The sequence below is a fragment of the Sordaria macrospora genome, chromosome 4, assembly GCF_033870435.1.
Source record: "Sordaria macrospora chromosome 4, complete sequence".
Lineage (NCBI taxonomy): Eukaryota > Fungi > Ascomycota > Sordariomycetes > Sordariales > Sordariaceae > Sordaria > Sordaria macrospora.
Genome location: NC_089374.1, coordinates 3718970 through 3746211, shown reverse-complemented (window position 1 = coordinate 3746211; position 27242 = coordinate 3718970). Strand labels below are relative to the sequence as shown.

Below are 27242 nucleotides of genomic sequence, written 5' to 3'. Positions count from 1 at the left end.
CCAATGCACCAAGACGGTTTATCCATCCATTCTTTTACATATAGCGTCGGATGTGATGGGATGGATCGACCGTGGCTAGCCTCAGTTGCTGCCTTTCGTTGGCTTCTCTTTTCCCTCTCTTGAGTCGAAACTGACGCCTGTCTTCTCTTGTTGAAGCTGTTCATCCAGTGTGCTTTGTGTCATTTGCATCCATCGTCCCATGTCGTCCCGCTTTCATCTCCATCCCAACCTCCTCGAAACCGCGGATTTCTGCAAGCTTCTCCGTTCCAATTCGACATAACGAACGCTACCCTGCCTCTTCGCCGCACATAAAAAGACACCAGAGGGAGGTTCACGGCCAGGATCCCGGGCAAACGAGCTGATAGCTATTATTTGCTTGCTTCCCGCACACGGTTTCCATCACCCTGACCTAATTTGACGGACGTGGCCTAGGTTGTTCCTTATACTCGGGATCTCCTGTAGACGATCGAACTTCAAGGGTTTGGTATAGGCGCTGAAGTTTTAAAGTGCCTGTGATCTCCCCACAGCAGTTCACAGTCACCCCCTACTAGTAAACGGGAAGACCGTGAATATCAAGGTCAGAGTTCCCACTTCTGACTCGGGTACGCACAAGTACTTGGAACAGATAGTCGCAGGGTACCAGCGCAGGAAGCCCCCACCAATTTTCGCCTGGATGCGGATGCCGCGATACAAGATCCGGCTCTGGTTGGAAGTCACCGCTCGCTCGGCACGCACACTGGGAAACTAAACATTTTGGCGGTCCCAGCCCGCATTGCCATCCGCGTTGCCATAACACCCGCCAGCGACCTTAACAAACCATTGGCATCCCGGTGTCAGAAAACGCCCTTTTGCAACGGTTTGCGGTCCGAAATTGGGCACAGAGCAGTCTGGCAGTTCCAATGAGGTTTTTCAGCAAGAAATCGCCCAAAAGCTCCATCTCCACGGACAGAGTGGACGCAGAGACGCGCGCCGGACGTTACGAGTCGACGCAGCCTTCTGGCGCTTCTCCAGGTCCAGGAAGTCCCTACTCGCACTCAGCGCACTCACGGCATTCGCACTCGCAATCGCCGCCGCCGCCGCCTCCAAAGTCTCCAAAGCCGCCCGCGCAGACGCAGCACCCGCATCACACGCAGCAACACCGACTGTCCCCCACCAAACCCGTGTTTTCGTCCCCCTCGGGCACCCGCACGCCGGCCGCCAAAAAAACTCACAGATCGGATAGTCAACCACGTCGGGACCCATCTCCCCCGACACCACCTCCGCACCACATTCTTCCCGCAACACCACCGTCGGGCTCAACTTCCAGATCTGCGAGTGCGCGCGATCCCACAAAACACTCGTCCTCGTCGTCGTCGCATCACCCGCGCTCCTCGACCAGTTCCCGCAACAGTTTTGGCCGCCATCCAGTCGATTCCGCCGCTGCGTCTGACAGCCGTTCCAGGTCAACTTCCTTCCGTCGGAAAAAGGTCGACACAGACATTCACCCGTTGAACCTGCCCCCCGAGCAGCGTAAACGATTTTCAGATCTCTCCGGATTCAGTGTTCGAGATTCAATGGAGTTCGACAACAAGGAGAACGGTGCGGCTTCCGCAGCCTCGCCCCCGCCCCCGCCGCACAAGCAGCAACCCCAGGACCAGCAAGCACAGCGCAAGCCCACACCGCCCGCTCACGGAAACACCTTTACCGTCCCTGTGTCCAACGGCGCCGATGCTGCTCAGAACAACAATGACGGCGAAGTTCCTACCCCTCCTCCCCATCGCTCGCAGCCCACTACCCCCGTGCAGAACCCTGCCGAGCAGGCAGAGGGCTTCAAGAATGAGGGCAACAAGTTCTTCAAGGCGAAGGATTATACTCAGGCGATTGCGTTCTATACCAAGGGTGAGAAGGAGGCCAGGTCCGAAGAAGAGAAAAAAATATATGTTAGAGGCAGAAACTAACTTTGGGCCTAAATCTACAGCCATCGTCTTGCAGCCCGAATCCGCGACATATCTAGGAAACCGTGCGGCAGCCTACATGTCCGCCGGCAAGTACAAGGATGCTCTTGAGGACTGCTCTCGGGCAGCGGAGCTTGAACCGAATAACCCCAAGATCCTGTTGCGCCTGGCCCGTATCTACACCAGTCTCGGCAGGCCCGAGGAGGCCATCGCCACTTTCGGCCGCATCCAACCGCCTCCTTCGGCAAAGGACATGGCTCCCGCTAAGGAGATGTTGCACTACATTGAGGCTGCCCAGAAGGCTCTCCAGGAGGGCACCGCCGCTTCCATGGTTCTGCACCCCCTCGACAGGGCCGAAAGGCTCCTGGGTATCGGTGCTACCAGGCCCAGAAAGTGGGTTCTGATGCGTGGCGAGGCCCTTCTTAGGTTGGGTGATGTCAACTCTCTTGGCGAGGCTCAGAACATTGCCATGTCCCTTCTCAGGAACAACAGCCAGGACCCCGAGGCCCTCGTGATTCGTGGCCGTGCGCTTTATGCTTCTGGTGAGAACGACAAGGCGATTCAGCACTTCCGTAAGGCGCTCAGCTGCGATCCCGACTTCAAGGATGCCATCAAGTGGTTGCGTACCGTTCAGAGGTTGGACCGCATGAAGGGAGAGGGTAACGACGAGTACAAGGCTGGCCGTTGGCAAAACGCCCTGGAAAAGTACACTGCGGCGTTGGAGATTGACCCGGCAAACAAGGGCACCAACTCCAAAATTCTTCAGAACCGCGCTTTGTGCTACACCAAGCTGAAGCAGTTCGATGAGGCCATCGCCGACTGCGAAAGAGCCATCAGCCTCGACCCCTCTTACCTCAAGGCCCGCAAGACCAAGGCTAACGCGCTTGGCTTGGCCGAGAGGTGGGAGGACTGTGTTAAGGAGTGGAAGGCACTTCAGGAGCTCGAGCCTGAGGATAGGACCATTGCTCAGGAAGTCAAGCGGGCCGAGCTTGAGCTCAAGAAGTCGCTGAGGAAAGACTACTACAAGATTCTTGGGATCGACAAGAACGCCGATGATACCCAGATCAAGAAGGCGTATCGTAAGCTCGCCATCGTTCACCATCCCGACAAGAACCCCGGTGATGCCTCTGCCGAAGCCAGATTCAAGGATATCAGCGAAGCTTATGAGACGCTTAGTGACCCTCAGTAAGTTTTCCTCACCTTATGGGGCTAATGTGTGATGATTTTGCTAACGCCCCGAACAGGAAGCGCGCTAGATACGATAGTGGTGACGACCTAGTGGACCCATCTGATATGTTCAGTGGTGGCATGGGCGGTGGCATGGGCGGTATTGACCCCGAGATCATTATCCAGATGATGGGCGGTCAGGGCGGCCATGGATTTGGTGGTGGTGGCTTCGGCGGCTTCGGCGGTGGCGGCGGCGGCTTCCCTGGAGGCGGTCGCTCCCGCGGCAGAGGAGGTTTCCCCGGCGGCGGCTTCCACTACCAATGACAACCCCAAGAAGATGGTAATGAGTACGAGGATCACTCCGGTGATGATGATCATGGGTATCTTTCCGAAGAAGACGCTGCCGAGCATGAAGACGAGCAAAACCGGACCCACAGAGCTTGGGGAAAAGGAAAAGCAGGCAACGAGATGGACAGCCGAGTGGCATGGCTTAGATCATGGGGTATCTGGCTGGTCGCTGCCGTTGTACTTTTGCCTCCCCATCTCTTGGTTTTGCTCGTTGTTTGGTACATATGCCTAGGGCTATTCAGAAAGCTCGTGGCTGCCGTCAGACGCGCCTAGCGTACTTTGGACGTCTCGGTCAAGAAGTGACTGGACAAGTCTGGAGTATGGTAACCCGTGGCTTAGGCAGGATTTCGGGAGATGCCAATGTGTGTGTAAGAAGCGAAGGAGCATAAAAAAAAGACTCGGATGTTGTTTTTTACATATTGGGCAGGGCATAGACTTTTTTCATCGGTTCATAACCTCACATACACTTCCCCCGAAAAGTTGCGCCACGCTTCCCCTTCATCATCCGTCACTGTCTTGTTATCGTCTTGACCATCTTGCTCATGACTGTTGTGGGGCTGTCTATTGTCACACTATGCGCATACCCGCTTGCTGACCAACACCCGGCTTTCTGAGGTGAAATAAAAGGATAGAAGGGAGCGGCGTTGTATGTGTTTAGGTTTTCAGTTGATGATATAGCGGGGTTACACATGGTACAACTGATTGCACATAGACCTATGATCAGCGCTACATACAACTTGGAAGTCCAGATAGAAGTCTAACGTACAGCTTCATTGTTGGGTTTTAATTTATCGGGTCTGTTGGAGGATGAAGCGGGGGAGCCTGGTATATTTAGGATAGATCTACCTTTTGAATGGCAGTGAAGACATATGGCATACGAAGTTATCTTGTACTATCGCTATTCGGTTTGCGATTCCAAGATATCCACCCATATCCTAACTTTCTTAAAATAAATTTCGGCATGATAATTGAAATCACGGCTTCAGACTTCCAGGTATCCAAGATCATCATGCTACACAAGTCATTTGGCGAACAATCATCACTGGACTTCTGCAGCTCAAGTCCTACGATACCAACATTGTTTCACCTCAGCAATGCCTGTCATTCGGAAGGATGGACCCGAACGTTTCTGGTACCAGGCCGAGATAATTCATGGCTCACACTGTGACACCTGTCTAATATCGAAGTTTGTTATGATAACGGCTTCTGAATCCCAAATCAGGGGTCTAGGTCTAAACAAGACTATTATTAAGCTTTTGAATAAGCTTTGAACACAGGTTACCCCCCTACACATCACTTATTGCTTTGCTTGAAATACCTTTGGTGTAGGTACCTTAAGTCTAGTTGCCATTCTTCTTAACTGTGCATCTCTCCAACCCCTCCAGAGCCACCAAGGTCCCTCTCTTAACCCCCCTTAATGGATGCGGATGACAAGTGACCATTTTCTTGAAAAGCCTCTGATCAAACCTAGAGGCGAGATTCAGCAAGGGAGAAAAATAGGGAAACAAACAAGAGATCTGTTCAGATCAAAGGCGACATGAGATCAACACAAGATGAGGCGAGTTCAATGCCGCGATTGGTTCACAAAGCCACTAACAAGATCTCGCGTGTCCGTTCTGGGGTCAGAATGGAGGACAAGGAACCGTGGCAGTCGAGCCGAAGGGGCAGGTACGGAGGGAGGTACGTAGCGGCTAGCGGGGAGCTTGGGCCCCCTGCTTGAAATTTGGAGGCCACGATTCACATTCGGTGCCAGAGTCCCCGATCCGCAGCAGGTGCCAATTCGCCATCCGCAGAAAGACAACTTGACAACATCTCCCCATCACCAATCCGAACAAGTATCCATCTGTCCAAATCAACGAACCCTGTGGAAGCCACCACACCTCAATTGCTTGGACACAGATAGTCGCACCACCTTTGTTCCCAACCATCTTCAGCAGCAAACTGAACTGGGAACAACTTCCACTCCTTTCTTCCACGGTCCACTACTACGCTGGCCTAGACAAGAGGATCCCCGCGGCAGCTCCAACAAAAGCGCCTTGCTCGGCCTCTTCCTAGCTGCAACTTGTCCTCGACATCTTTTCGACGGGAATCCCAGCCTAACCGTTCACCACCACCAACACCACAACAGAGAGCAGCAGCCTCTCGCCAAAATAGGTACTCACGATGAGTACTGATTACGCCTACGACGAGGAGGGTCACCTCTGGCCCTTCTTCGTGTTCACCCTCACGTCCATCGTCACCGTGCCCATCACGTACTCGCTAATAAAATCGTCGCGAAACGACCCAGCCGCTGCCCTTAAGCGCATTCACACAGACTACAAGCACGACCAGTCGTCGGTGGTCGACACGCTACGCAAGTCGGAGAAGCGCAAGGACGGTAGCAAGCCATGGCTGATTGCCCTCGTCATCGCCGGATGGGCCGTCATGGGCTACATGCTCTACCTCATCAAGATCACCGACGCCCCCGTACAAAACCTCTGGAACCCGTATGATATCCTCGGCATCTCCGAGAGCGCCACCGAGAAGCAGATCAAGAAGACGTACAAGATGCTTTCCCTCAAGTTCCACCCCGACAAGGCCCGCCCCGACGTCGCCAAGAACGAGACCATTGACGACCTGAACCGCCGCTACGTCGAGATCTCCAAGGCATACCAGGCGCTGACGGATGAAGATGTGCGCAACAACTTCATCCAGTTCGGCAACCCCGATGGCAAGCAAGGTTTCAGCATCAACATCGCGCTTCCCAAGGCCATTGTCTCCGATGGCAATGGCAAGTACATTGTCCTGATCTACTTCGCCCTGTTTGGTGTCCTCCTCCCTTATCTGGTCGGTTCTTGGTGGTACGGCACATTGCGACGCTCCAAGGAGGGCGTTCTCATGGAGAGCGCCAACCGTCTGTTTAAGGAGTACCAGGACAACATTGACGAGGGTGGCGTGATTGCGGCTCTCAGCAGCGGCCAGGAATTCGAAGACCTGTTCAAGGGTGACAAGGCAGACGCCGGCCTCTCTAAGATCGAGTCCAAGGTTATGGCTTCCGACGAACTTCCACCCAAGGAGAAGAAGAAGCTTGAGGACGTTGAGAGTGGCCCCCGGAGAAAGGCTCTCGCCCTTCTCTGGGCTTACCTCGGGCGCATTGAGCTCGGCGATGCTACTCTCGAGAAGGCCAAGTTCCAGGTCGCGCCCATTGCCCATGCTCTGAACAAGTCCTTCAACGCTATCGCCCTCGCCTACATGAACACCGCTCCCCTTCTCGCCTCGTACTTCGCCAGCCAGCGCCTTATCCAGGCCATCCCGCCCAAGGCTTCTCCTCTGTACCAGCTCCCCCACTTCAATTCGACCATTGTTGAAGCTGTTGAGGGTGACTCTCGTGTTCACACCACTGTCCAGGCCTTCATGGACCAGCCCGACGCTAAGCGCCGCAGCCTCGTTGTTGGAAAGGGCCTCTTGACCGATGCTCAGTATAAGGAATCCATCGCATATGCCAAGCAGCTCCCCTACCTCCGCGTGGCCAAGGCTTTCTTCAAGGTCACCGGCGAGAAGTTCATCATCCCCTCTTCCCTCGTCACGCTCGTTGTCAAGGGCCGCTTCGTCCCTCCCGGTAGCGAGAAGGTTCCCGACGTCAAGCCTATTGATCTCGATGACATTGACCCCGCCGAAGACGATCTCGACGCCATCCTCGGCCGCAAGAAGACCAAGAAGCTCGTCGGCAAGGACGAGAAGGGCAAGCCCATCTACGAGGAGACGACCGAAAGTGAGGACATTTACCCGCCGCTTGCTTCTTCCCCTTACTTTGCCCGCGATCACAGCCCTAGGTGGCACGTGTTCCTCACGGATTCCAAGCAAGGGCGCGTGGCCGTCCCGCCGTTCACTTTCGTCAGCTTCGACAGGCCCATTTACGAGGCCGACGGCAAGACGCCCACGTTCGCCATGCAGACCCTTAAGGCGCAGTTCCAGGCGCCGCCACAGGCCGGTCACTACACGTTCGTTATGCATATCGTGTGCGACAGCTATGTTGGGTTTGATACCAAGATGGAGGTGACGCTCGTGGTGGAGGACGCGAGCCGGGCGGCGGATATGAAGGTTGAGGAGGAGATTAGTGAGCCTGAGGAGGGTGAGTTTTTTTTTCCACCCCACTCCCATCATCCAAATTTGTCAAGACTCGACAGAAAGCTGACCACAAACCAACCTACTACAGATTCCATCGCCGGCATCATGAATGCCGCCAAGGGTGCGCCGACAAAGCAGAGGGTTATCAAGGACGAAGATGATTCGGACGAGGAAAGTGGGACGGATGATGACGAGGACGATGACACGAGTGACACTAACACGGATACGGAGGCTGAAAACTAAGTAGTTATGTTTTCTGTTTCTCGCTTGTCGCTCAGTTCTTCAATTCATTCATGTCTTGTAACTCAAATTTTTTTCTTCTCCATTCCTAAGAATGGGTGTGTGTGTACGGGTCGGTCAGTCGGCTGGTTGGTTGGTTGGTAAGGATAGGGTAGGGTGAAGAGTGTTGTATGTGGCTAGCAGCTGCGGCTTCTTTAAAAGTGATAGGAGCGGCTTATTATACAGCGAAAAACAAAACTTTGTACTACGTCACTAGTTAGGACAGACAGCCTGGTGGCCTGGCCACAACTACCTTACTGGGCTATTTAGGCTTTCTTTTTTTTTTGTTTTTTTTTTTGCAAGTTTTGTGTACATACGGTGATTAGGTACAGTGATGGTCAAAAAATACTGTCCCCAACCCATGTTGAATGCACCGCAGGAAGGGACAGTATTTTTCGACCGTCAGTCCAGGGTCGGGAATAAATCAAATCTGATAAATCTAAATCCAAGTAAATCCAACTCCAGAGTGGGTCAAATCTAGGTCGGGGTTTGGCTTGCAAATCCAAGTCTGGGACAAGATTTGACTTGAGCTGGCAAATCTTTGGAAGTGAGTGCCAAAGTTGGTGATTTGGTGAAGAGATAGGCTGTTCTTATTCTGGGTGGTACGAAATAGTGGGCCCGGGAGCCAAAATTCTAGGTACTTAGGTACTTTAAAGCTTCTTTACTCTAGTTCAACCCTTACCCTCTGAGGATTTGAGACGGATTTGAGTCCCCAAATCCAAATCCGAGCATTTTGTCCCAAATCAAATCCAAACCCGACCCCAGATTTGATTTGTTTGATTTGTTTCCTACCCTGCGTCAGTCTATCTTGTTGTTATTGAGGCAGTCGGACAAAGCCAAGCGCAGAAACAACAACCTTGATATGAATAGAATGCTGTGTGTGTGTCGTAACGCAACGTAACCATGTGGCCGTATGGGGTATCATAATCTTCATTCTCTTTTTCGATTTTTTTCTTCTTCTTTTTTTGTCTCATGCACCAACGCCTCTTGATTTCTTCTTCTCTTTACCATCATCAACACTTCTCATTCATTCATCTATTCAAACCCAATCCATCCATCTAGCAACCGACCAACCGACTGACCGACCACGAGATAGATAGATAGGTGTTAAAGTGAGATAGGTAGTGTAGGTAAGTGACCTAGTATAGCGACTGTGTATCCCATCCTATAGTTATAGTGTACAAAAAAAGATACGCTAGTATAGTCTAGTTCTAGTAAAACGCTGTTTTGGTCTTGATAATATGCAAGTAGTAGCTTTCACCTCACTTCACTTCACTTTACTCCCCTCTTGCGCTGTAGCGTAGTGTCCTCCTCCTCCTCCTCCCCCACCTCCTCATCATTTCCTCGTAAGTATGCTTCTTGGCTAACTTACTACGCCTACTCCTACTGTCTCTCCTTCTTTTCCTTGCTCTTAACGCCGGCTTTACCACAAATCCCAAGTGGTAGGTAGGTAATTCCCCACTCATCCACACGAACGATGAGATGAATCCGCTAAAAATAATTCATGCTCGGCTCGACTCCGCTTCTTTCCTTTTCTTCTTCCTCCTCTTCTGCTTTTCCCTCTTCCCACGCTTCTTCTGGGGGTATAGGTACTAATCCTAATTCAGTTCAGTTCAGCTCGGCTCAGCCTCGCTGGCTGGCTGGCAACAACTTTGACTGCTGTCCTGGGTTGCTGGGGCAGCGAAACGGCTCTTTCGTTAGCCCTGTTGGGCATTTGCCTAGCTTGTCCTCCTTCCAAGGATCGGCATCGGTCCTTGTTTTCCGTCCAATAATTATACACAAGATGTTTTCGTTTAGGCAGCAACCTTCATGTCGGTTCCGGACGTCCTGGCCACGCTCGGGTGGTTGTCGACCGCGGGGACTTGGGAGACGGGCTGGCCGCGGGCCTGGGCGGTGAGGGCGATGAGTTCCCTGAGCATGAGGTCGCGCGTGTTCTTGCAGAGTTCGTCGACGTCGGCGGTGGTGAGGCCGGTGGTGTCGATGGGATCAAGAACTGTGAGGGAGATGGGGGTGATTAGTGTCTGCACAGCTTATGAAGGAAGTGTAGAAGAGGGGGGCTGGAATCGATAGTTCTTACCTTTAACAGGAACAACTCCAGCGTTAAAGACCAAGTCCTTCGTGTTGAGGATATGGCTGTAGTTGGCAACGACAACGGGCACAATGGGGACCTGAGCCTGGACAGCCAAGTGGAACGCGCCCTTCTTGAAGGGCAACATCTCGGGCTCCTTGGAGTAGCTCCTGGTTCCCTCGGGGAACATGTAGACGCTCTGCTGCTTCTTCTGGATTTGGTTGGCGGCGCCGGCCATAGCGGCGCGCGCGTCGGTCTTGCTAGCACGATCGATGAAGATGGAGCCCGAGAGAGACATGAACCAGCCGAGGAAGGGGGTCTTTTTTAGCGAGCTCTTGGCCGTCACGGAGCAGTACTTGGGGAACATTGTGCCCAGCATGAGCACGTCGAGCTCTGTCTGGTGGTTGCCGATGAAGATGGCGGGGCGGGTCTTGCCGAGAATGTTCTTGGGGTCCTCGATCTTGAAGCGGACGCCAGTCGTCAAGGCCATGACGTACTTGAAGGAGCGGCCGACGGCCCATTGCGCGCTCTGGCCGTGGCCGAGCCACGAGAAGACGATAGAGGTGAAGACGCCGAGACCGGCGCAGAGGAGCAGCGAGAGGTAGCTGGCGAGCGAGCGGGCCACGAAGGCCGCCTTCGGGAGGATGAGGGACAGCATGTAGAAGCCGATGGTGAGGGCGACGCAGCCTTCGAGGAAGTAGACCGGGTAGTAGAGAAGACTGGCCATGACAGCGGTGATCAAGGTAAGACACCCAATGGTCCTAGAGGTATGCTTTTAATTCCGCAAGTGGGACTCGGAAGGGGTTTGGGATGCCGCTAAAACGGGGTCTGCCCTGCGGAAGATCGGTACCTCGCGTGTGGTTGGAAGTATGACGCAGGCAAGATGGGGGCGCTGGACAGGTTCGGAGGTAATGGGATTCGATATGCGTTTTCGTCGGATCCAAGCCTGAGTCTTTGGTTGTTAGTTTTGGAGAAAGAAGAGACTATGGTGTGCTTCCGAAGCAAGACGGGAAGGCACAAGCAGAAGTAGCTAGGCATATGTAATAACAGCTAGTGGGCAGACTTACAGCGGCGCAAAGTGTGCAGAAGTCCTAGCCCTGCAGCGTTGGAAGTGAAATTGTTGTTGGGAGAGAAATATCAAGGACTTTGTTGCTGGTGGGAGAGTGAGAGGAGAGGAGAGGAAAAGGCTGGCGTGACACAGAGCCTGGTGTAAGAGGGGGTTTCAGTTGGGATATGTCTTGTGATTTTTGGATTGTAATGTGGAAAGAAGAGAGAAGTTGTATTCACCTTGACCGAAAAAAGAGATTCAAGACGACGGCACCGGAGAGGCTGGACACACGGCACAAGCAACGAGACGCAGAAGCAGAAGGCAGAGGCAAAAGCAGAAGCAGAAGCACGTCGCAACAAATGGGAATAAACGACGTAGCCGATGGGATGCTGCAGTTCCGTCTGTCGCATGCAATTCATACAGGTTGGGGATTCCAAGAGTGTGGGGTTCCCGAATGAACCGTGGGATGACTGCCGTTCATGCCGTTTGATTGGTTGCTCATGCTAGATTCTCCACAGAATTTTCGTCTTGTGCACTGTCGTCACGGTTCGTCTGACAGGCACCGCAACCTCGGAAGTTGTGTCTGTTGAGGCTAAACTTTTCTCTCTTCAGAACCCCTTGGAAGCTGTTTGACAACAGCCGTATAAGTGCCCCTGGCCGAACCCAACCATTTACATTGAAGACTGTTTTCTTTCTGACAGCTTAAACCAACAATCTAACAACACCCAATCCATTGCGCTGATCAACTGCCACAGCGTCGACACTCTCATACAACTCAACCAAAGGTACAACACTGAATGAGGTCGTCTTCACATGTTAGCGTTTGCCTGTGTTAGTGTCACTGCACCACGAGCGGAGTGGACGTTTGGTTCAACAAATCTTTGGGGATCTGATGACATGATGCCAGGCAGGTGCCAGTGGTGCCCCAGGTTTGGGCCTGGCCAATCCTTCCTTCTTCAGGTGCTCGACCGCGCCCAATTTGATCAATTGGGTTAGCACGATACGTTACCATTTGGGCAGGCAAGATGTTACAGTGATACAAGAGTTAACGGGCGTAGGGGCGGTGTGTTGTAAGTTTCATACGGACGCTCCCCTCGTTCTCCTGCCCATGGTGGTGTTCTTTTCCGTCATGGGCCCGCATCAGATCATTTCCTGCGGCCCGCCAGTCCTCCACTCACCACTCACTGTTCCCCTTGCCGTCACGGTTCGCGGTCTCAATGTCGGTCACTGCCTAGACAACCAACTACCTGTCTACTAACAAACAGCGACTGCTCCCGCGTTTCAACCCCCGACTTCAACAACGCCGCCGACCGCACATCACTCCCGTCCCTCTCCTCGCCGCTTGTATGTATATTCACCGGCAAGATTCTGTCCTGTAACACCTTTCGTCGTACCAAATATTACACGCGCTTTCACCCAGACGACTACCTACCTACTACTGTGTGATAATCTCACGTGTCGAACAACTGCGATTGCGATTGACCATCACCGCCAACCACTGCAACCTAACTCAGGACTAGTTCTAGCCATCTGGTCACTTGGTGGGGGGTCCACATGATATCATGGTCTCAGTCCAGCACATGCGACTGCGATAATCAATAACCCCGTCTTCGAAAACACCGACGACACAGCCCTACTTCCAATTGCCAGACAGCCGCCATGGCCGCCTATCGACGGGGACAGCCGTCCCTCTCGGTGCGATTGCCCCAGCCATCGGCCTCGGCTGCCCTTCCCGACCTGCCGCCCATATCCGCCCTATTTCTGATCGACTTCGATGTCAAGGCTGGATATACCATTGTATGGAAACAGTCAGTGCCTGGGCTGGAACTCGATGGCGTTGTTGAATACAAGAGTCTTCCCTCCGGCCTTCACACCGTCACCGACGACTTGGTTTACTTTGTTCACGAAGGGGGACATGCTGGCTTGAGCGCCTTTGTCAACGCCAGGACCGACGAGGAGGAAAATCGCCATGCTCGTATGATTGCTGTTGGTGTTTTGGTTCCGTTGGCATATGGACGTCTAGGAAGGTCATGGCGTCATGCTGACCGCCTCAAGGATATTGCTAGGTAAACCATGGTGCTGTATGCCCCGGCTTTCGACATCAGACACTAACAACTAGACCCTGACATATAGTAAACTTGTTGTCGACCGTCAACAGACACATCTGCTGGAGGACTACTGGGCGCAGAACGGGATACGGGATGGCGCTCCCCCACCGCCACTGCCGGAAGCTGCGCTGGACTCGCCCGCACTGAGCTACAAGGGGGGCCGTCCTGGTCCCGGAAAAGGCCACTCAAGGAACAGGTCCGCATCGGACGGCACCGTCTTGATGTCCTCCCCTCACAGACTCTCACCTTACCACCCCGCTTGGAGTTTAACTTCGCTTCTTGACACCTTTGGACCCCTTATCTTTCCTATACACCGTGCTGCTCTACTACGCAAGCGTATACTAATTTCTACTCATGCTCCTGTACAAGAAGCCTGTAATTTCGGTACGTTATGCGGAACTCAGGGTACCTTCTGGACAATCTTGCTTACATACTTTGTTAGTATACGATCTCTCTGTATTATCCAACATTCCTCTGTCAGTCTCCGATTTGGTGGATCCTGCAGCATCGACCCAACGTCTGCGACCACTGTTCAACATTGGTGTTCACGATATTGGGTACCTTCTAGAGCACCACGCGGCAATGAAGCGTCATTTCAGAGGCGACAACCATGAAACCGACGCTGATTTTGCGTCCAGTATTTCTGCGGAGGAGGCGGGATCCGGATGGGTTGCTTGTACAACGGACACCATCCTCACCATGAAAGAGAGTCTATGGGATATGCTTATTACCTTACCGCCACCACATTCGGGAAACGCCAAGGAGCACTTGTGGCCAACTGTTGAATGTCCCAAGGGAATGCCAGTCAAGGCCACACAACGAGATCTGAGGAGGTTCAAGTGGCTGAAAATGAGCCTTGCTCGGATTGACCCAACATCAATGACGACACCGCATATTCCTCGCAGCCCATTATCTGACGGACTAGGACGGCGGTCCGTATCAACACCTACTGCGCCTAACCGAACGCCGACAAATTCACTGTCCAGACCAACCGAAAACACACGACCGGGCACTGCGACATCTCAAACACCATCGCAGGCACTACCTAATTCAGAAGATGACGCCGAGCGAGTTGTGGAGCCGACTACATGGGCAGCACTAGCCTACTCTGGATTCATTTGGTGGGCCTCAGCAGGCGAGCAAGGCCACAGTGACGAGGTAGACGAGTTGGCGCACGACAGCGCTTTGCTTGCCGATCTCACAGGCAACACCCCAAAGATGACCGGACGCACACCTAGGAGGACCAGTTTCGGCACTGCCTCTTCGACCGGCAATAACGCCGGAGAGAGGGGGATAATGGAATCAGTTGCGTCACTCGCCGCCCAGCGAGATGGAGCGCAGGAGACATCCGACGACGAGCAGGCCCGCATTGAGCTGGCTATTATCGCCTACTTTCATCGCCTCACGACGTCTTTACTCACTGTTCTGGCAGACCTCGTCGACAGTGCGGATGATGACGACCTGCTTGACCTTGACATCGACCCTAATGCGGTCGGTGAAGAGGAGTACAGGGATGATTATAACAATGATGATGACCAGACCGGACTGTTATATGGTCAGGAGCAGTCCGGAATCCCGAGAGATCATCATCAAGGCGAAGGTGAAGAAGACCACGAAGCAGAGTATGAAGGCAGCTTGCGGGGTTGGGTACGAGTCGATAGCGAAGCGCTGGCGCATATGGGCCTGGACGTGTGGAGCAAGAGTGACGCAGACTTCGTGAGTGAGTTGACAAAGAGGTACTTCAGGAGGAGGGCATACGTGGAGAATAAGGGTGTTGAAGTGTGTGGGTTGAAGGTTTGTTAAGCCTAACTGACCCCTTTGTTCGTTTGTCAAATCAGGGCATCATCCGCTGATGGTTCTTCTTTCTTTCTCTCTATTTCCTCTTTCGGCGTACTATTGGGGCCGTATGGCGTTAAACCTTTGGGAATGGGAAAAATGGTAACTAGAGTCTTTGATCTTGGTTTGCGTGTGAAGACCCTATGTTTAATTTCACAAACCATTGCATATGTCTCAAAGTTCTCGTACCACACCGAGCCTCTGTTAGTTACCTGGCAACGACTGCCAACTCGTACTGCTGAATATCCCATAACTCATATTCCTAAAGAGTTGTTAGTTCATTCATAAGGCAGAGAAGGACAAAGCTCCAGAGATTCCCCACCGGGTTGAGACCAGTGACATCCATATCGATTCTTGGGATAGATCGGAAAAGTTGCCTGCTTTTTCTCGAAACCTTGGTTTCATGTGGGGAGAACCACAGAATTACGGACCCAATGGGGAAAGGTCAAAGTTACCTCTGCCGTGTGGATGGTCAACTGTTTACCTACGATCACCTCCGCTTCCTTAAACACTCAAAGCTTCAGTTTTTTCATCCCCTTTCCTCTTTTTCGTCCCATTTTCTTTTCCCCAGTCTTCATGATTGATCGTCAAACATCATGCTCGTCATTCCATTTTTCATCTTACACATAACATGTCTGCTAAGCGCGTTCATCCCCCACGCCTACGCTCAGCAGCAGCAACATGACGCTTCTGACGCGACGACGACGACGACGACGACGACACTCAACGACATAACGTCTTCTCCGCCGTCCCAACAGAAGATCATCATCCCGATCATCCGGACTTTGGAGGACTTAAAAAAGTTCATCAACCACGGCGGCTTGCCACCGAAAAATGAAGTCCATTCATTGGGATTGGAAAATGACGATACCACCACCACCACCACCACCTTTGAAGAGGAGGAAGAAGAAGAAGAAGAAGCTCCAAGTCTCTTTATATTATTCGACACTACATCTGCGTCTGCGTCTCTTTGCACCACCCATAACTCTGGCTCCTGCTCCGCCCATGACTCTGATTCGTCCTCCTCCTCCGATGTTGATGATGATGACGCAAGAGCAAGAGCAAAAGCAAAAGGAATCAAGATCGAGATCAAGACTGTCAAACAAGCTTTCGAATCCTTTGCCGAGAAATACTACTATCGAGATCGAGATCAAGATGGAAATGAGCCTTTACGGTTTGGTATCATCGAAATCGAAACTGACAACGTCAAAACTGCCGGTGGATTGGAGGAGGTGATAGCCAGGGAAATGGGGATTACTCTTGGGCTTGAACTTGGACTTGGAACAAGTTCTGCACTGCCAACAGTGGTGCTGTGTTTACGGTGCGGTGGCGTTGAGGGGCGGGTTGAGACGTTTAGGATTGTTCCTGAATTCCACTCTGAGGAGGTAGGGTCTAGAGGAGTCGATGAGGTGGAGGAAGAACAGCTGGAGAAATGGATGAAAGAAGTGGCTAGGCCGGTGATTGGGGAGTTGACGAAGGGGAATTATGGGAGAGTGCGAGAGGTTCGTCCGTCTTATCTACCTTACCTACCTTTCTCTGTTCCCTCGGGTTGGCTGTCATCCAATATTGGACCTTATTAACTCAGGTGTCGTTGTGACCAAATGATCCATCCAGATGGAAAATACCCTCCCAACTGTCTACGTCTTCGCACGCTCCCGTCAGCAACGTATCAACATCCGTCGACATACACTCTCCACGCTCGCTACCAAGTATCGCTCCTCACTTCAAATCGTGGTTGTCGACCCGACTATGTTTCCCGACTTGGTAAAGGAGTTGGGTCTTAGTCTCTCACACTCGGATTCGGAGGGATCTGGTGAAGGTGGTGTAACAGGAGCAGTGGTATGGCCCCAGAAGAACAACAATGGCAACGGTGACAGCGACAAGGTCATAAAGACGATTTATCACTACCCCAAAGACGAACCCATTACTGAATCAAATGTCAAGCAATGGGGATTGGATCTGTATTTGGGGAGGGTCAGGCCTTGGGTTCCACCATCGTCGTCGTCGTCGTCCAACTCTGACGGAGGGAAGAAGGGACAAGATGGGGGTGGAAGTGGAAGTGGAAGTGGGAGAGACGAGGGTTTGAGGAACTTGAAAAACAGGGTGAAATTGTTCAAGGGAGGGAAGAAGGCGACGAGAAAGGTGACGAGGAGAACGGGATCTGGATCAATTCCGGGGGTGAAGATTAGAGTTGCTGGGAGGGATGAGTTGTGACGGGAGTCTCTGAACGGGAAGGGGCCACTGGCTCGGGGACAAGACTAGGCCTTCTAAGCAGTTAGTTCTTCGCGGCAGGATTGAACCTTGCAGACCTCGTTGGCCGTAGGCCGGTAGTATGCAGGATTTGCACAATGATATTTTCCCTGGCGAGTTCGAGGCTTCTTCCTGTTCGCTTCAGTTTCGAGAACTTGGCTAGAAGGCGTCAGAACGACATTCATCGGCCAACTCTTCCGCTGCTCGTCAATGGACGACTCCACCTCCGACCGTTGGACCCGCTGTCTCTAGAACTGTTCGTCTCGACAAGCGAAGAGCGAGGTTTGAACAGAACCAATTTACCCCCGATGTCAAATTTAGCCCGCTTACATCTGCAGGGGCTCACACATCTTAACCCTGGGCCAAGCTTCGAAGCGCACTGCAGACGCTAGCGAGCCACCAATGGTGTTTCACTCATGCTTTGGCGCATTTGATTGGCCCAGATATTCACGATCTCACTCGTTCGGCTTTTAACCCCCCCTGCTTTCATCGCAAGTAAACGCCGGCACATGTCATCACACAAGTAGGACACTGCATGTCTGCAAGCTCATCTGCGTCTATCTTACGTCTAGCCAATCCCACGATCAGAGGGCACTATTTCTGGTTTCCTCCATTCCGATCATGGAGGGACAATTGACCATGACGAGAAATTTGACAACCATCAAGAGGCAATTGGGACTTGGGAGGGTGGCATCCTCAACCTTTCTGACCCCCTAACCTCACAGCACTGCATCGGCGACGCGGCTCTCCGGCTATCCAAGTGGATGGCTCATTTATCTGAAGGAGAGATGACACTTGGATGATGGGCGTTTAGGTGCGCGGGTACGCTACTACCGGATGGTAGCACCGAGAGAGATCCAAGAGATCCGAGAATCCCAGAATCCCATCCCCGGGTTTACTTGCTGGTATATGCCCAGCGGCGTTGTGATGCAATCTAATGGCGGTTAGCCGCCCTATGGATGCAGCGACGGTGGCCAAGGAATGCGATATTTGTACACACCCTTTTCTGGTTATGGGGTTTGAAATCCATCTCAGAGGTATTTGTATCAGAATAGTCCCAGTTCTCTCCTGAGTCCTGAAGATCTTCCCTTCCAGAGACAGTCAGTCTTCCATCCCGTCTCCATCGAACCGTTGAGCTGTTCGTTTCCTTTCTTCCTTTCAGTTTCGTTTCTCTGGGTTACTTTTTTGCGGGTCATATCATTCCGTCAACCAGCATCATCCCCTATCCCTTCCTTTTGGATTTGATACGTCTGGTCAGTCGTCTTCTACGTCAAGCACAGAGCAGAGCTCTTATATACGGTCAGACGACCAAACAGTCTATATACCCTTCAAGTCAAACTTCATCATACCGGCCATCTCCAGCTTTAAGATATTCGCCATGTCGTCCGAAAAAGCGCCTTCCACCTCCGAGCTCTTCGAGGTTGCCTCGCAAGATAAGCACCTGCAGGGCAAACTACGCATCGTCCGTATCCTAGACAGCGTCCAAACAGCCATCACTCTCCTGGGCCTCCTACTGGGCCTCACTGTGCTCGGTGTCTCCGCCAACACGCTCTCCGTTTACAACTACACCAAGCCTCTACCGGGATCCTTCCTCTCCCTCTGGCCTCAGGAGTTCAACATCCAACCCGCCGTGGCCCTGGTCGCCTGCAGCGCCATCATCACTGTCCTCCACATGGTTGCTTTGGTCTTTCCCAAGGTGCAATTCGTATGTCTCTCCTATTTCTCACATTGTTGGTACAAAAAACCACAGATACTAACACGCCATCATATAGCTTCGCACAACCTCAACCGTCCAAGTCTCTCTCTCCTTTACCCTCCCCTTCATCTCCCTTGTCTGCGCTCTCGTCGCCGTCATCTTCTTCTACTCCGTCAACGCCTCCGACTCCGTCGACACCTTCCTGTCCTGGACCTGCCGGTGGCGTGCGGTCCCCATGTGGACGCAGCCCAGCTGGGGTACGCTGTGCAAGCAGAGCAAGGCGGGCATCTACCTGTCCATCCTGTTGATTCCCGTGGAAGCCGGTGCGCTGGCGTTGAGCGGGTGGTTGCTCAAGGAGAGGAACTATGTGGAGAGATATGTCAATGCTAGGAAGAGTCCTGCTCTTTCTTAGGGGGTGTTGTGTTGGATAACACAGACAAGAAGATGCAAAAGGTTGACGATGTTTGATGGATGGATGATACTGTAATATTATGATATTAATCTGATGGTCAAGATATGGATTGGGTTGGGATAAGTCTGGTTACAGGACGGTTACGGGACGGTTACGGGACGGTTACGGGACGGTTACGGATCTGGGGTTTACCATAATGGAAAGGTTATGGGTTTCTTGGGAAGGTAAAACATTGGAAATCTGTAAAACAATACGAAAATGCTCAACAGGAGTCATGATGGCTTGGAAAGCTTCGAGTCTCAACTCCGGACCGTCAAAGATCGTTTGTGAAGAGGTCGTCAGACTAATGTATGTAGGGTTAGGGTTCAGAACGGCTCAGAAACTGGGACAATGTCGTTTGAACCCACTGCAGCACATTCAAGAGACACCACGATCACCAGCTTCGAAATGGTTTGCGACATTAAATACACTGTGTTATCAAGCCGTTGTCTCCCGTATCCAGTTTTCATTTTCACATCTCCTGTCATGCCCTTGATATGCAGTGGTCGTGGAAACATGCCAATACCTAGAGGTATCCTGTTGACTAGAGCTACACCACCGTGTGGACAGCCCCACTTCTCCGCATCGAGACTCCCTGCAAGTCTGCAACAACGAGGAACAAGTGTCGGTCGGGGACCTTCCCCGAGAGTCATTCTCTCCGTTGTCAACAAACTCCATGAAAAAGAAGTTCATCCGGAAATTTAGGCATCACGACAACTTCCAAACGGCGAAAACAACATTTACCGTTCAAGTTCAACGAACAAAACCCCCCCATCGTTATCAGAAGTAACAGCAGGAACCGTGACAATACCAAACCCGCTTAACCTGTCATGGCCAACTCAGACGAAATCCATTATGACCTCGTCGAGGACGATGAGTTTGATATTGTGTCCGTTCACCCTCTCTCGTTATAGACGTCAATATCTTTCATCCTTCATTGACCCATATACCCCTTCGTGGACCAATTCGCATATCGGCGAATTTCCCAAGTCTCGTTGTCGTCATCATATGATTGCATCAGTCTCACCAGTCACTCACTCTCCTTGGCTCCTGGGGCAGTAACCCGAGATAAGCTCATACTAACTTAGCATCATATTTAGGAACATTGTTGTTGAAGGGCTCGATGAAACCTCCATACATAGCCCGCCGCCATCTGTTTCCGCCGCCACCCATGGGGGAGTGAAGAACCCAAGTTTCTCTCAGCGACGCACGTCAGGGCGCCATGATTTCCAGAAATGGCTTCATGAGGAGCTCGGAAAATATCCAGGTAAATCTGGCTGGTTCCATTCTTCTGATATATCCGCTAATCGTCCCTTTTTCGGCAGCCAAAACTCATGCACAAAAGGTGGTTGAGGAGCTCGATGCTCCCAAGAGCGGTCTTATCTATCTCCGTGGCTTCAATGAGCCACTCTATCCTTACTCTGACCAGGGCCCACCGTTCCGTCAGCAACGACACTTCTTCTACCTCAGCGGAGCAGACTTCCCCGGCTGTGCCGTAACATACGACATCCCCCGGCAGCACCTCATCGTCTGGATCCGGCGCAACGACCCCCGCTTGTCGCTCTGGTACGGCACCACCCCCTCCATCGAAGAGGTGAAATCAAAATCCGACGTCTCCGACGTCCGCTACATCGACGACGTGACCAAGTATCTCCACGCCAACCTAACGCCAGACACAACTCTCTTCCTGCTCCACCCGGACCAGACACCCAAACTCGAGCCCCCCTCCCTCAACCTCCGCCACAGATTCAAGGGACCGAAGATCGACACCACCTCCCTCCTCCCCGCCATCGAAGCCGCCCGCGTGATCAAAACCCCGCACGAAATCTCTCTGATCCGTCGCGCTGTGGCCCTCACCTCCCTCGCGCACCGCATGGTTCTGCAGCGCATCAAGCACCTCTCCAACGAGCGGGAAGCACACGCCGTGTTCGAGGGGTTCTGCATCAGCCAGGGTGCTCCGCGCCAGTCGTACGCTGTGATCGCTGCTTCCGGTGCCAACGCCAGCACGCTGCATTACGAAGCTAACGACCAGCCGCTTGAGGGCAAGCAGACCATGTTGTTGGATGCGGGTTGCGAGTGGGGGTGTTATGCCAGCGATGTGACGCGGACGTTCCCGCTGAAGGGGAAATGGACCAAGGAAGGGGAGGAGATATATAAAGTGGTGGAGAGGATGCAGAGGGAGACTATTGATGCGATCAGACCGGGCAGGTTGTATTACAAGCTGCATCTGGTTGCGTGCTTGGTGGCGGTGGAGGAGTTGATGAAGTTGGGAATCTTGCACAACGGGACGAGGACGGAGATTTTGGCCAAGGGCACGGTGGCGGCGTTCTTCCCCCACGGGTTGGGACATCATGTCGGGTTGGAGGTGCATGATGTTAGTGGAAGGGAGAGACTTTTGTTGTCTTCTTCTTCTTCTTCGGGGTTGAGCAGGCAAGCGATTTCGGGATCAAGAAGGCTGCCGCCACCGCGCAACATGAAGAGGGAACAAGTCACACCCGAGGATTTGGCCGCCATGTATCGCGAGGCGATGATGGATACCGCCGGGGACGAAGTTGAGCAGAGCGCTGTCGCGCCTCCTCCACCTTACAGAGGAAGGCAGAGACTTAAGGAGAATATGGTCGTCACTGTTGAGCCTGGGATGTATGTTTACCCCCCCTCTCCTTTCTTTTAGGACCATGGTCCCGGGATACTAATCTTCACTCGTACTAGTTACTTCCACCGCCCCTACATCCAATCCTTCTTCCTCTCCAACCCCGATCACGCCAAGTACATCAACACCAAGGTGCTCGACAGGTACTGGGACGTGGGCGGCGTGCGCATCGAGGACTGCATCCTGGTCACCAAGGACGGGTACGAGAACCTGACGACGGCGCCCAAGGGGAAGGAGGCGCTGAAGATTATCAACGCGGGTATTCCTGGGTTTCCTTGTGATGGCAAGGCATAGATAGGCACCGAAGTAGGTCAAGGTAGGCGACGAGATGGTGGAAAGAATGGGGGTGTGATGTGATGAATCCGTAACAGAGATGGATATTTCTTCGATGTAGAATGCAGATACGCATCTGAGTGACATATTACAAGAGACTTGCAGGTAGACATGCAATATAAGCTCTATTAATTCGATACACGACGACGATTATTACCAGAGACAGCAGAGAAAGAAGGCTTTGCTGCCTGTACTAATTAGCAGACACTTCAGTTCAAACAATACCTCTATACTGCAATCTTCGATACTTTTGACTTCAATCCCATTTAACCTGCAACTACACTGAAGACATACAAGACAAAACCCAAACGCAGCACTAACAACGCCATGCAAAATACAATCCAACGAAATTCACCGGGTCTTCAGACCCCGCCCATTTCTTATTTACACACACACACTTCGACACTCCCCCTCCTTCCACCTCCTCCTGCTCTTCTCACCCTGGCCCCAGCCTGTCCTGTCGTATTCTTTACAAATACTTCTTGGGCCCACCAGCCTTCCTCCTCTTATAAATAAAATACGCCACCGCCAACACGATCTGACTCCCCACGATCGCCAAATACAACTTGGTATGTCCCGGCGCGGCATGCTTGACCACATGGCCCGTCAAATCCTCATGCTTGTCCGTAACGTGGTACTTGATGCTATGCTCGCTCTCCTTCAGACGGGCCGTCATCTCGGAGCGCATGCTGCGCACCTCGCGCTCCAGGTTCTCGAGCTTGTTCTCGACGGAAGCGAACCGGTCCAGCTTGGTGAGCAGGCCCTTCATCTCGCCCAGCATCACCGACATCTCCTGGTGGTTCTGGTCGGCGATGCCGCCGTACTGCGCCACCGACCGGAAGATGGACGACAGGTGGTGGTTGATGGACTGGATGCGCGTGTGCAGGTCTGCGAACTGCGCCTTGGACGAGGTGATGCTGTTGGCTTCGACGTCTGGGATCGCGTTGTCGTACGGGTCCGGGATCGCGGCTTGGCCGGAGCGGCCGAAGGACATGTAGGGCCGCTTTTGGCCGTTCTCGTCGTGGGTCGTGCCGCCGAGGGGCTTCTGGTTCTCGCCTTGCTGCTGCTGCTGCTGCTGCTGCTGTTGTTGGTACTGGTTATGTTGCTGCTGCTGCTGCTGCTGTTGTTGTTGTTGTTGTTGTTGTTGTTGCTGCTGGTTGGGAACGGCACCAATGTCATCCTCGGACAAAACAACGACCTTGAAGACTTCGAACGAGTCCGGGTTCTCGGCGGAGGCGGCGGAAAGACCAAAGTTGTAGCCAGTAGGAATGTGGATCTTGTCGCTCTCGAAGCACAGGCGGCCGTCGACCTCGACCTTGAAGTTCTGCGAGTTGTGGCGCAGCTTGATCTGCGAAGGGCGGCCCAGGTTGCGGTACGAGAACCAGCAGTGGCCGAAGGCGAGGTTGTCCACGTTGTTTCGCATGCTATAATCCAAAGTTCCATCGTTCAAGAAACCCCTGATCATGCCAGCTGATCCGCCGTGCTGGTTGACGACGAGCACCAGACCCTCGAACTTGCCGACCGTGTAGATGCTCTGCGATCCGATGTTGCGGGCGCCATCCTTGGCAAGCCAGATGTTGAGCAGGCCGCTGCCTCGTTCGGGGCCGTTAACACGGAAATCGATATCTGTCGTCCAGGCTGTGTACTCGAGCGGCTTGTCGGCCCAGACAGCACCGCGCTGGTTGCCGGGCGCGGGAGGGGTCAGAATGACCTTGTTGGAGAGCAGTTCGGGTACATTGGGGTTGCCCTGCATAGAGTAATGTGGAATGGTGTTGCGGCCTTCGGGATTTATCCTGAGGTGGGGAAGAGGGGGGTTAGCTGTTATGGTAGTTGCGATGTGCGCCGGCAGCAGTAGCAGGAGATGCAGCGCGAGACTGTGCAGCTGGCGTTGAACGTACCTCACGCCAAATCCAAAACTGAGATCATTGACAAGATACTGGGCAGCCTCGGCGACGCCGCCGAGGGCGACAATGCCCGCGAGCAAGCGCATGGTATTGACTGTAGTGCGAACGGTGATGTTGATAGTCGTCGACCTAGAGTGTTAGGGGCGCGAACCTTGGTGGTTGGCCAAAGAGCTGTTGGCGCGATATGCTCAACCAAAAGGCCAATTCCAGGTGAAAAGGAACTGATAAGCCTGTTGAAATCGGCTGTCACCTTATTTGACCACAAAAGTGAAGAGCCGGTTTCCGTTTGTTGATTTGAAGAAAGGACACTTTACACTTTTGCAGGAGTTGGGGTCTCGGTGAAGCGGCCCGGCCAAGACTGAGTGAGGAGAGGTCAACAAGGTGTGGATTGTGGATACAAATGTACCTACGTCGACAGATACAGTACTGTACACTACAGAAGGATGGATGGATAGGGCGGCAAGCGGCAAGTGGCAAGCGGTAAGCGGCAAGCGGCAAGCGAACAATTCCAGAAGAGATTCAGAAAGGGGTATAAGTGTAGACGAGATGATGACTGGTTCTTCAGATTGAGAGAGTCAAGAGAGAATGAATGAAAGTCATGTATGTGCGGAAAAGACTTTGAGGCCTTCCATGGTATTACTCGCGCGACCTTGGAGAATCTTCAAGTCCACTGGTGGGAATGACAGCTTTCCCCCAATTCCCAAAACCGAACCTAAAAGTTCAAAACACCGAACCTTCCCCTGCAGGAGCTTGATTCACCAACAGGGACTTCCCTCTCCGCACGTCCAGCGTGTGCCTGGCTGCGGGGAACTCCTGTGGCTAATCAGTAGTCTCAAACTGGAGTGGCTGGGTTTGAGGTTCAAAGTTGAGACGGAATGTGGCTTGCCATGCCGACATCCGAGCCACTCGCGGCAGGCAACTTTCCATCCGAATTCTGAAAAAGAGTCTAGCTACTGGCCGTCAGGGTTCACGAGTGATGGCAATGAAACAATTAAAAACGGACCCATCGTAAATTACACGCGACCGACGTCGACGACACCCACACATGTCGGAGATACCCTGCGACAAGTTAACCGATAGGACCAAGCACTCAGAGTGACACCTTGCACTTCACTTCACTTCACTTCACAATCTTACAACTTCATCTCCTGTTTTTCACCACCAAACAAATCCTATGGCCATTGCGGCATGGAGACATGGCTGAGATATATCCTTCCCTCGTGCAATGCGCGATAGTGGCTGCGGCTTTCAAGATCCTCTTGTTCCCGGCTTAGTATGTCCATCTACTTGCTCGCCTTTATCCTTGCATCTTTCATCCTCATCCTTTCCCCCGGCGCAGCACTCCAATTCCCCAATGGAGATCCCCGACAGCCCGGCGACGCCTCACTCATAGGAACTATCGCCACGTCTTGGAAGAGGATACCACTGACACGATCCTGCCTGTTCAGCAAATCTACCGACTTTGAGGTCCATCGCAACTGGCTGGCCATCACTCACAGTCTCCCGCTCTGGGATTGGTACTACGAAAACACGTCGGAATGGACTCTTGACTATCCTCCCTTCTTCGCCTACTTCGAATGGATCATGTCGCAAGTTGCCAAGCTGGCTGATCCGGCCATGCTTTGGGTGCATAATCTGGAGTACGACAGCTGGCAGACCGTTTACTTTCAAAGATGGACAGTCATTGTGACGGAGTTGGTCTTGGTTTATGCGCTGCAGATGTATGAAGAAATGGGTTCCTTTAAAGATGAGAGTACCACGTGCGCTGGCTAACACAAAGGCTTATCAGGTTTGTTGACTCTACACATGGCGTGTCCAAGAGGGCAGCTCAAGCGGCTGCTGTCTCCATCCTCTTGTCGCCCGGTCTCCTCATCATCGACCACATCCATTTCCAGTACAACGGCGTCATGTACGGCATCCTGATCGCCTCGTTGGTCTTGGCCAAGAAGAAGTCCTCTCTGCTGGCTAGCGGCCTCGTCTTTGCTGCCCTGCTGTGCATGAAGCACATCTACCTCTACCTGGCGCCTGCCTACTTCGTCTACCTTCTCAGGGTGTACTGCCTATCCCCCAAGTCCGTCTTCAGGATCCAGTTCTTCAACTGTGTCAAGCTGGGTGGTGGAATCGTGGCCATCTTCGCGGCTGCGTTTGGCCCCTTTGCGCTCAGGAACCAGATCCCGCAGATCTTCAGCCGTCTGTTCCCCTTCTCGCGAGGTCTATGCCATGCGTATTGGGCTCCCAACGTGTGGGCCATGTACTCCTTCATGGACAGACTTTTGATCAGCCTCGCGCCCAGGATTGGGCTCACGGTTAAGGTGGATGCGCTCAACAGCGTTACCCGCGGTCTCGTCGGAGACACCTCGTTCGCGGTGCTGCCGGACATTACACCTCGCATGTGTTTTGTCTTGACGCTCCTTTTCCAGGCCATCCCGCTAGTCAAGCTTTTCATGAGACCGACTTGGGAGGGTTTCATCGGAGGCGTCACCCTCTGCGGGTACGCCTCTTTCTTATTCGGCTGGCACGTTCATGAGAAGGCCATTTTGCTGGTCATCATTCCGTTCAGCCTCATTGCCCTTAAGGACCGCCGGTACCTGGGAGCTTTCCGACCCCTGGCCGTGGCGGGTCATGTGTCGCTCTTCCCATTGATCTTCACGCCTGCCGAGTTCCCCATCAAGACCATCTACACCATCTTCTGGCTTGTTCTCTTCTTGATGGCGTTCGACCGTCTGGCCCCGGCGCCTACCAGACAGAGGCTGTTCCTGTTTGATCGCTTCAGCACGATCTACATCACCATCAGCATCCCACTTATTTTCTACTGCTCTCTGGTGCACGGCATTATCTTTGGCAAGAGCCTCGAGTTTTTGCCGCTGATGTTCACCAGCTCGTACTCGGCGATAGGAGTCGTCGGCAGCTGGCTGGGCTTCATGGTGGTGTATTTTACCGAGTAGATTTCCTTTTCCTTGGCGCAACAAGCGATCGATCAATGCAAAATACTTTTTGTTTCTTTTGTCCATTTACCTCGTAGAACTTTGTCCCATTCAATACCGCAGCGCTGCGTACTGGCAC

At 52.8% G+C, this 27242-nt stretch overlaps 9 protein-coding genes across 9 annotated transcripts; 7 read left to right on the top strand and 2 right to left on the bottom strand.

Moving 5' to 3' along the window:
* The first annotated feature begins 154 nt into the window (after positions 1–154).
* Positions 155–4428, top strand: SMAC4_02254 (uncharacterized protein). The gene is made up of 3 exons (XM_003350493.2): positions 155–1878; positions 1958–3119; positions 3179–4428. The coding sequence occupies exons 1-3, from the start codon at positions 900–902 to the stop codon at positions 3423–3425; spliced, it is 2388 nt and encodes a 795-aa protein (XP_003350541.1). The 5' UTR covers positions 155–899; the 3' UTR covers positions 3426–4428.
* An 828-nt stretch (positions 4429–5256) lies between these two features.
* On the top strand, positions 5257–8108 carry SMAC4_02255 (uncharacterized protein). Its single transcript, XM_003350494.2, has 2 exons — positions 5257–7560; positions 7645–8108. The coding sequence occupies exons 1-2, from the start codon at positions 5613–5615 to the stop codon at positions 7797–7799; spliced, it is 2103 nt and encodes a 700-aa protein (XP_003350542.1). The 5' UTR covers positions 5257–5612; the 3' UTR covers positions 7800–8108.
* A 696-nt stretch (positions 8109–8804) lies between these two features.
* SMAC4_02256 (uncharacterized protein) lies at positions 8805–11436 on the bottom strand. The gene is made up of 3 exons (XM_003350495.2): positions 10971–11436; positions 9913–10855; positions 8805–9828 (listed from the first exon to the last, which is right to left on the bottom strand). The coding sequence occupies exons 2-3, from the start codon at positions 10628–10630 to the stop codon at positions 9629–9631; spliced, it is 918 nt and encodes a 305-aa protein (XP_003350543.1). The 5' UTR covers positions 10631–10855; positions 10971–11436; the 3' UTR covers positions 8805–9628.
* Positions 11437–11645: 209 nt separating this feature from the next.
* Positions 11646–15273, top strand: SMAC4_02257 (uncharacterized protein). Its single transcript, XM_003350496.2, has 3 exons — positions 11646–13017; positions 13085–13443; positions 13502–15273. The coding sequence occupies exons 1-3, from the start codon at positions 12611–12613 to the stop codon at positions 14860–14862; spliced, it is 2127 nt and encodes a 708-aa protein (XP_003350544.1). The 5' UTR covers positions 11646–12610; the 3' UTR covers positions 14863–15273.
* Positions 15274–15491: 218 nt separating this feature from the next.
* On the top strand, positions 15492–17109 carry SMAC4_02258 (uncharacterized protein; the record flags this gene model as incomplete). The annotated part of the gene is made up of 2 exons (XM_003350497.2): positions 15492–16397; positions 16510–17109. 2 exons carry the CDS (start codon positions 15492–15494, stop codon positions 17107–17109), a joined length of 1506 nt encoding a protein of 501 aa, XP_003350545.2.
* An 862-nt stretch (positions 17110–17971) lies between these two features.
* On the top strand, positions 17972–19253 carry SMAC4_02259 (uncharacterized protein; the record flags this gene model as incomplete). Its single annotated transcript, XM_003350498.2, has 2 exons — positions 17972–18850; positions 18918–19253. The coding sequence occupies exons 1-2, from the start codon at positions 18524–18526 to the stop codon at positions 19251–19253; spliced, it is 663 nt and encodes a 220-aa protein (XP_003350546.1). The 5' UTR covers positions 17972–18523.
* Positions 19254–20122: 869 nt separating this feature from the next.
* Positions 20123–22418, top strand: SMAC4_02260 (uncharacterized protein; the record flags this gene model as incomplete). The annotated part of the gene is made up of 4 exons (XM_003350499.2): positions 20123–20181; positions 20393–20559; positions 20618–21932; positions 22002–22418. 4 exons carry the CDS (start codon positions 20123–20125, stop codon positions 22234–22236), a joined length of 1776 nt encoding a protein of 591 aa, XP_003350547.1. The 3' UTR covers positions 22237–22418.
* Positions 22419–22490: 72 nt separating this feature from the next.
* On the bottom strand, positions 22491–25058 carry SMAC4_02261 (uncharacterized protein). Its single transcript, XM_003350500.2, has 2 exons — positions 24174–25058; positions 22491–24068 (listed from the first exon to the last, which is right to left on the bottom strand). Exons 1-2 carry the CDS (start codon positions 24263–24265, stop codon positions 22745–22747), a joined length of 1416 nt encoding a protein of 471 aa, XP_003350548.1. The 5' UTR covers positions 24266–25058; the 3' UTR covers positions 22491–22744.
* Positions 25059–25076: 18 nt separating this feature from the next.
* On the top strand, positions 25077–27242 carry SMAC4_02262 (uncharacterized protein). The gene is made up of 3 exons (XM_003350501.2): positions 25077–25452; positions 25628–25900; positions 25969–27242. Exons 1-3 carry the CDS (start codon positions 25376–25378, stop codon positions 27122–27124), a joined length of 1506 nt encoding a protein of 501 aa, XP_003350549.2. The 5' UTR covers positions 25077–25375; the 3' UTR covers positions 27125–27242.

Bases quoted from the DNA above. Each gene is read 5' to 3' on its own strand.
- SMAC4_02262 (XM_003350501.2), top strand. From the start codon at position 25,376: ATGGCTGAGATATATCCTTCCCTCGTGCAATGCGCGATAGTGGCTGCG. The intron at 25,453-25,627 runs GTATGTCCATCT...CTGCCTGTTCAG, and splicing joins ATCCTCTTGTTCCCGGCTTA to CAAATCTACCGACTTTGAGG. The intron at 25,901-25,968 runs GTATGAAGAAAT...AAGGCTTATCAG, and splicing joins TTGGTTTATGCGCTGCAGAT to GTTTGTTGACTCTACACATG.
- SMAC4_02255 (XM_003350494.2), top strand. From the start codon at position 5,613: ATGAGTACTGATTACGCCTACGACGAGGAGGGTCACCTCTGGCCCTTC. The intron at 7,561-7,644 runs GTGAGTTTTTTT...AACCTACTACAG, and splicing joins GATTAGTGAGCCTGAGGAGG to ATTCCATCGCCGGCATCATG.
- SMAC4_02254 (XM_003350493.2), top strand. From the start codon at position 900: ATGAGGTTTTTCAGCAAGAAATCGCCCAAAAGCTCCATCTCCACGGAC. The intron at 1,879-1,957 runs GTGAGAAGGAGG...CTAAATCTACAG, and splicing joins GATTGCGTTCTATACCAAGG to CCATCGTCTTGCAGCCCGAA. The intron at 3,120-3,178 runs GTAAGTTTTCCT...CGCCCCGAACAG, and splicing joins GAGACGCTTAGTGACCCTCA to GAAGCGCGCTAGATACGATA.
- SMAC4_02261 (XM_003350500.2), bottom strand. From the start codon at position 24,265: ATGCGCTTGCTCGCGGGCATTGTCGCCCTCGGCGGCGTCGCCGAGGCT. The intron at 24,069-24,173 runs GTACGTTCAACG...TCCCCACCTCAG, and splicing joins AGTTTTGGATTTGGCGTGAG to GATAAATCCCGAAGGCCGCA.
- SMAC4_02256 (XM_003350495.2), bottom strand. From the start codon at position 10,630: ATGGCCAGTCTTCTCTACTACCCGGTCTACTTCCTCGAAGGCTGCGTC. The intron at 9,829-9,912 runs GTAAGAACTATC...TCTCCCTCACAG, and splicing joins TGGAGTTGTTCCTGTTAAAG to TTCTTGATCCCATCGACACC.
- SMAC4_02257 (XM_003350496.2), top strand. From the start codon at position 12,611: ATGGCCGCCTATCGACGGGGACAGCCGTCCCTCTCGGTGCGATTGCCC. The intron at 13,018-13,084 runs GTAAACCATGGT...CCTGACATATAG, and splicing joins CGCCTCAAGGATATTGCTAG to TAAACTTGTTGTCGACCGTC. The intron at 13,444-13,501 runs GTACGTTATGCG...ATACTTTGTTAG, and splicing joins ACAAGAAGCCTGTAATTTCG to TATACGATCTCTCTGTATTA.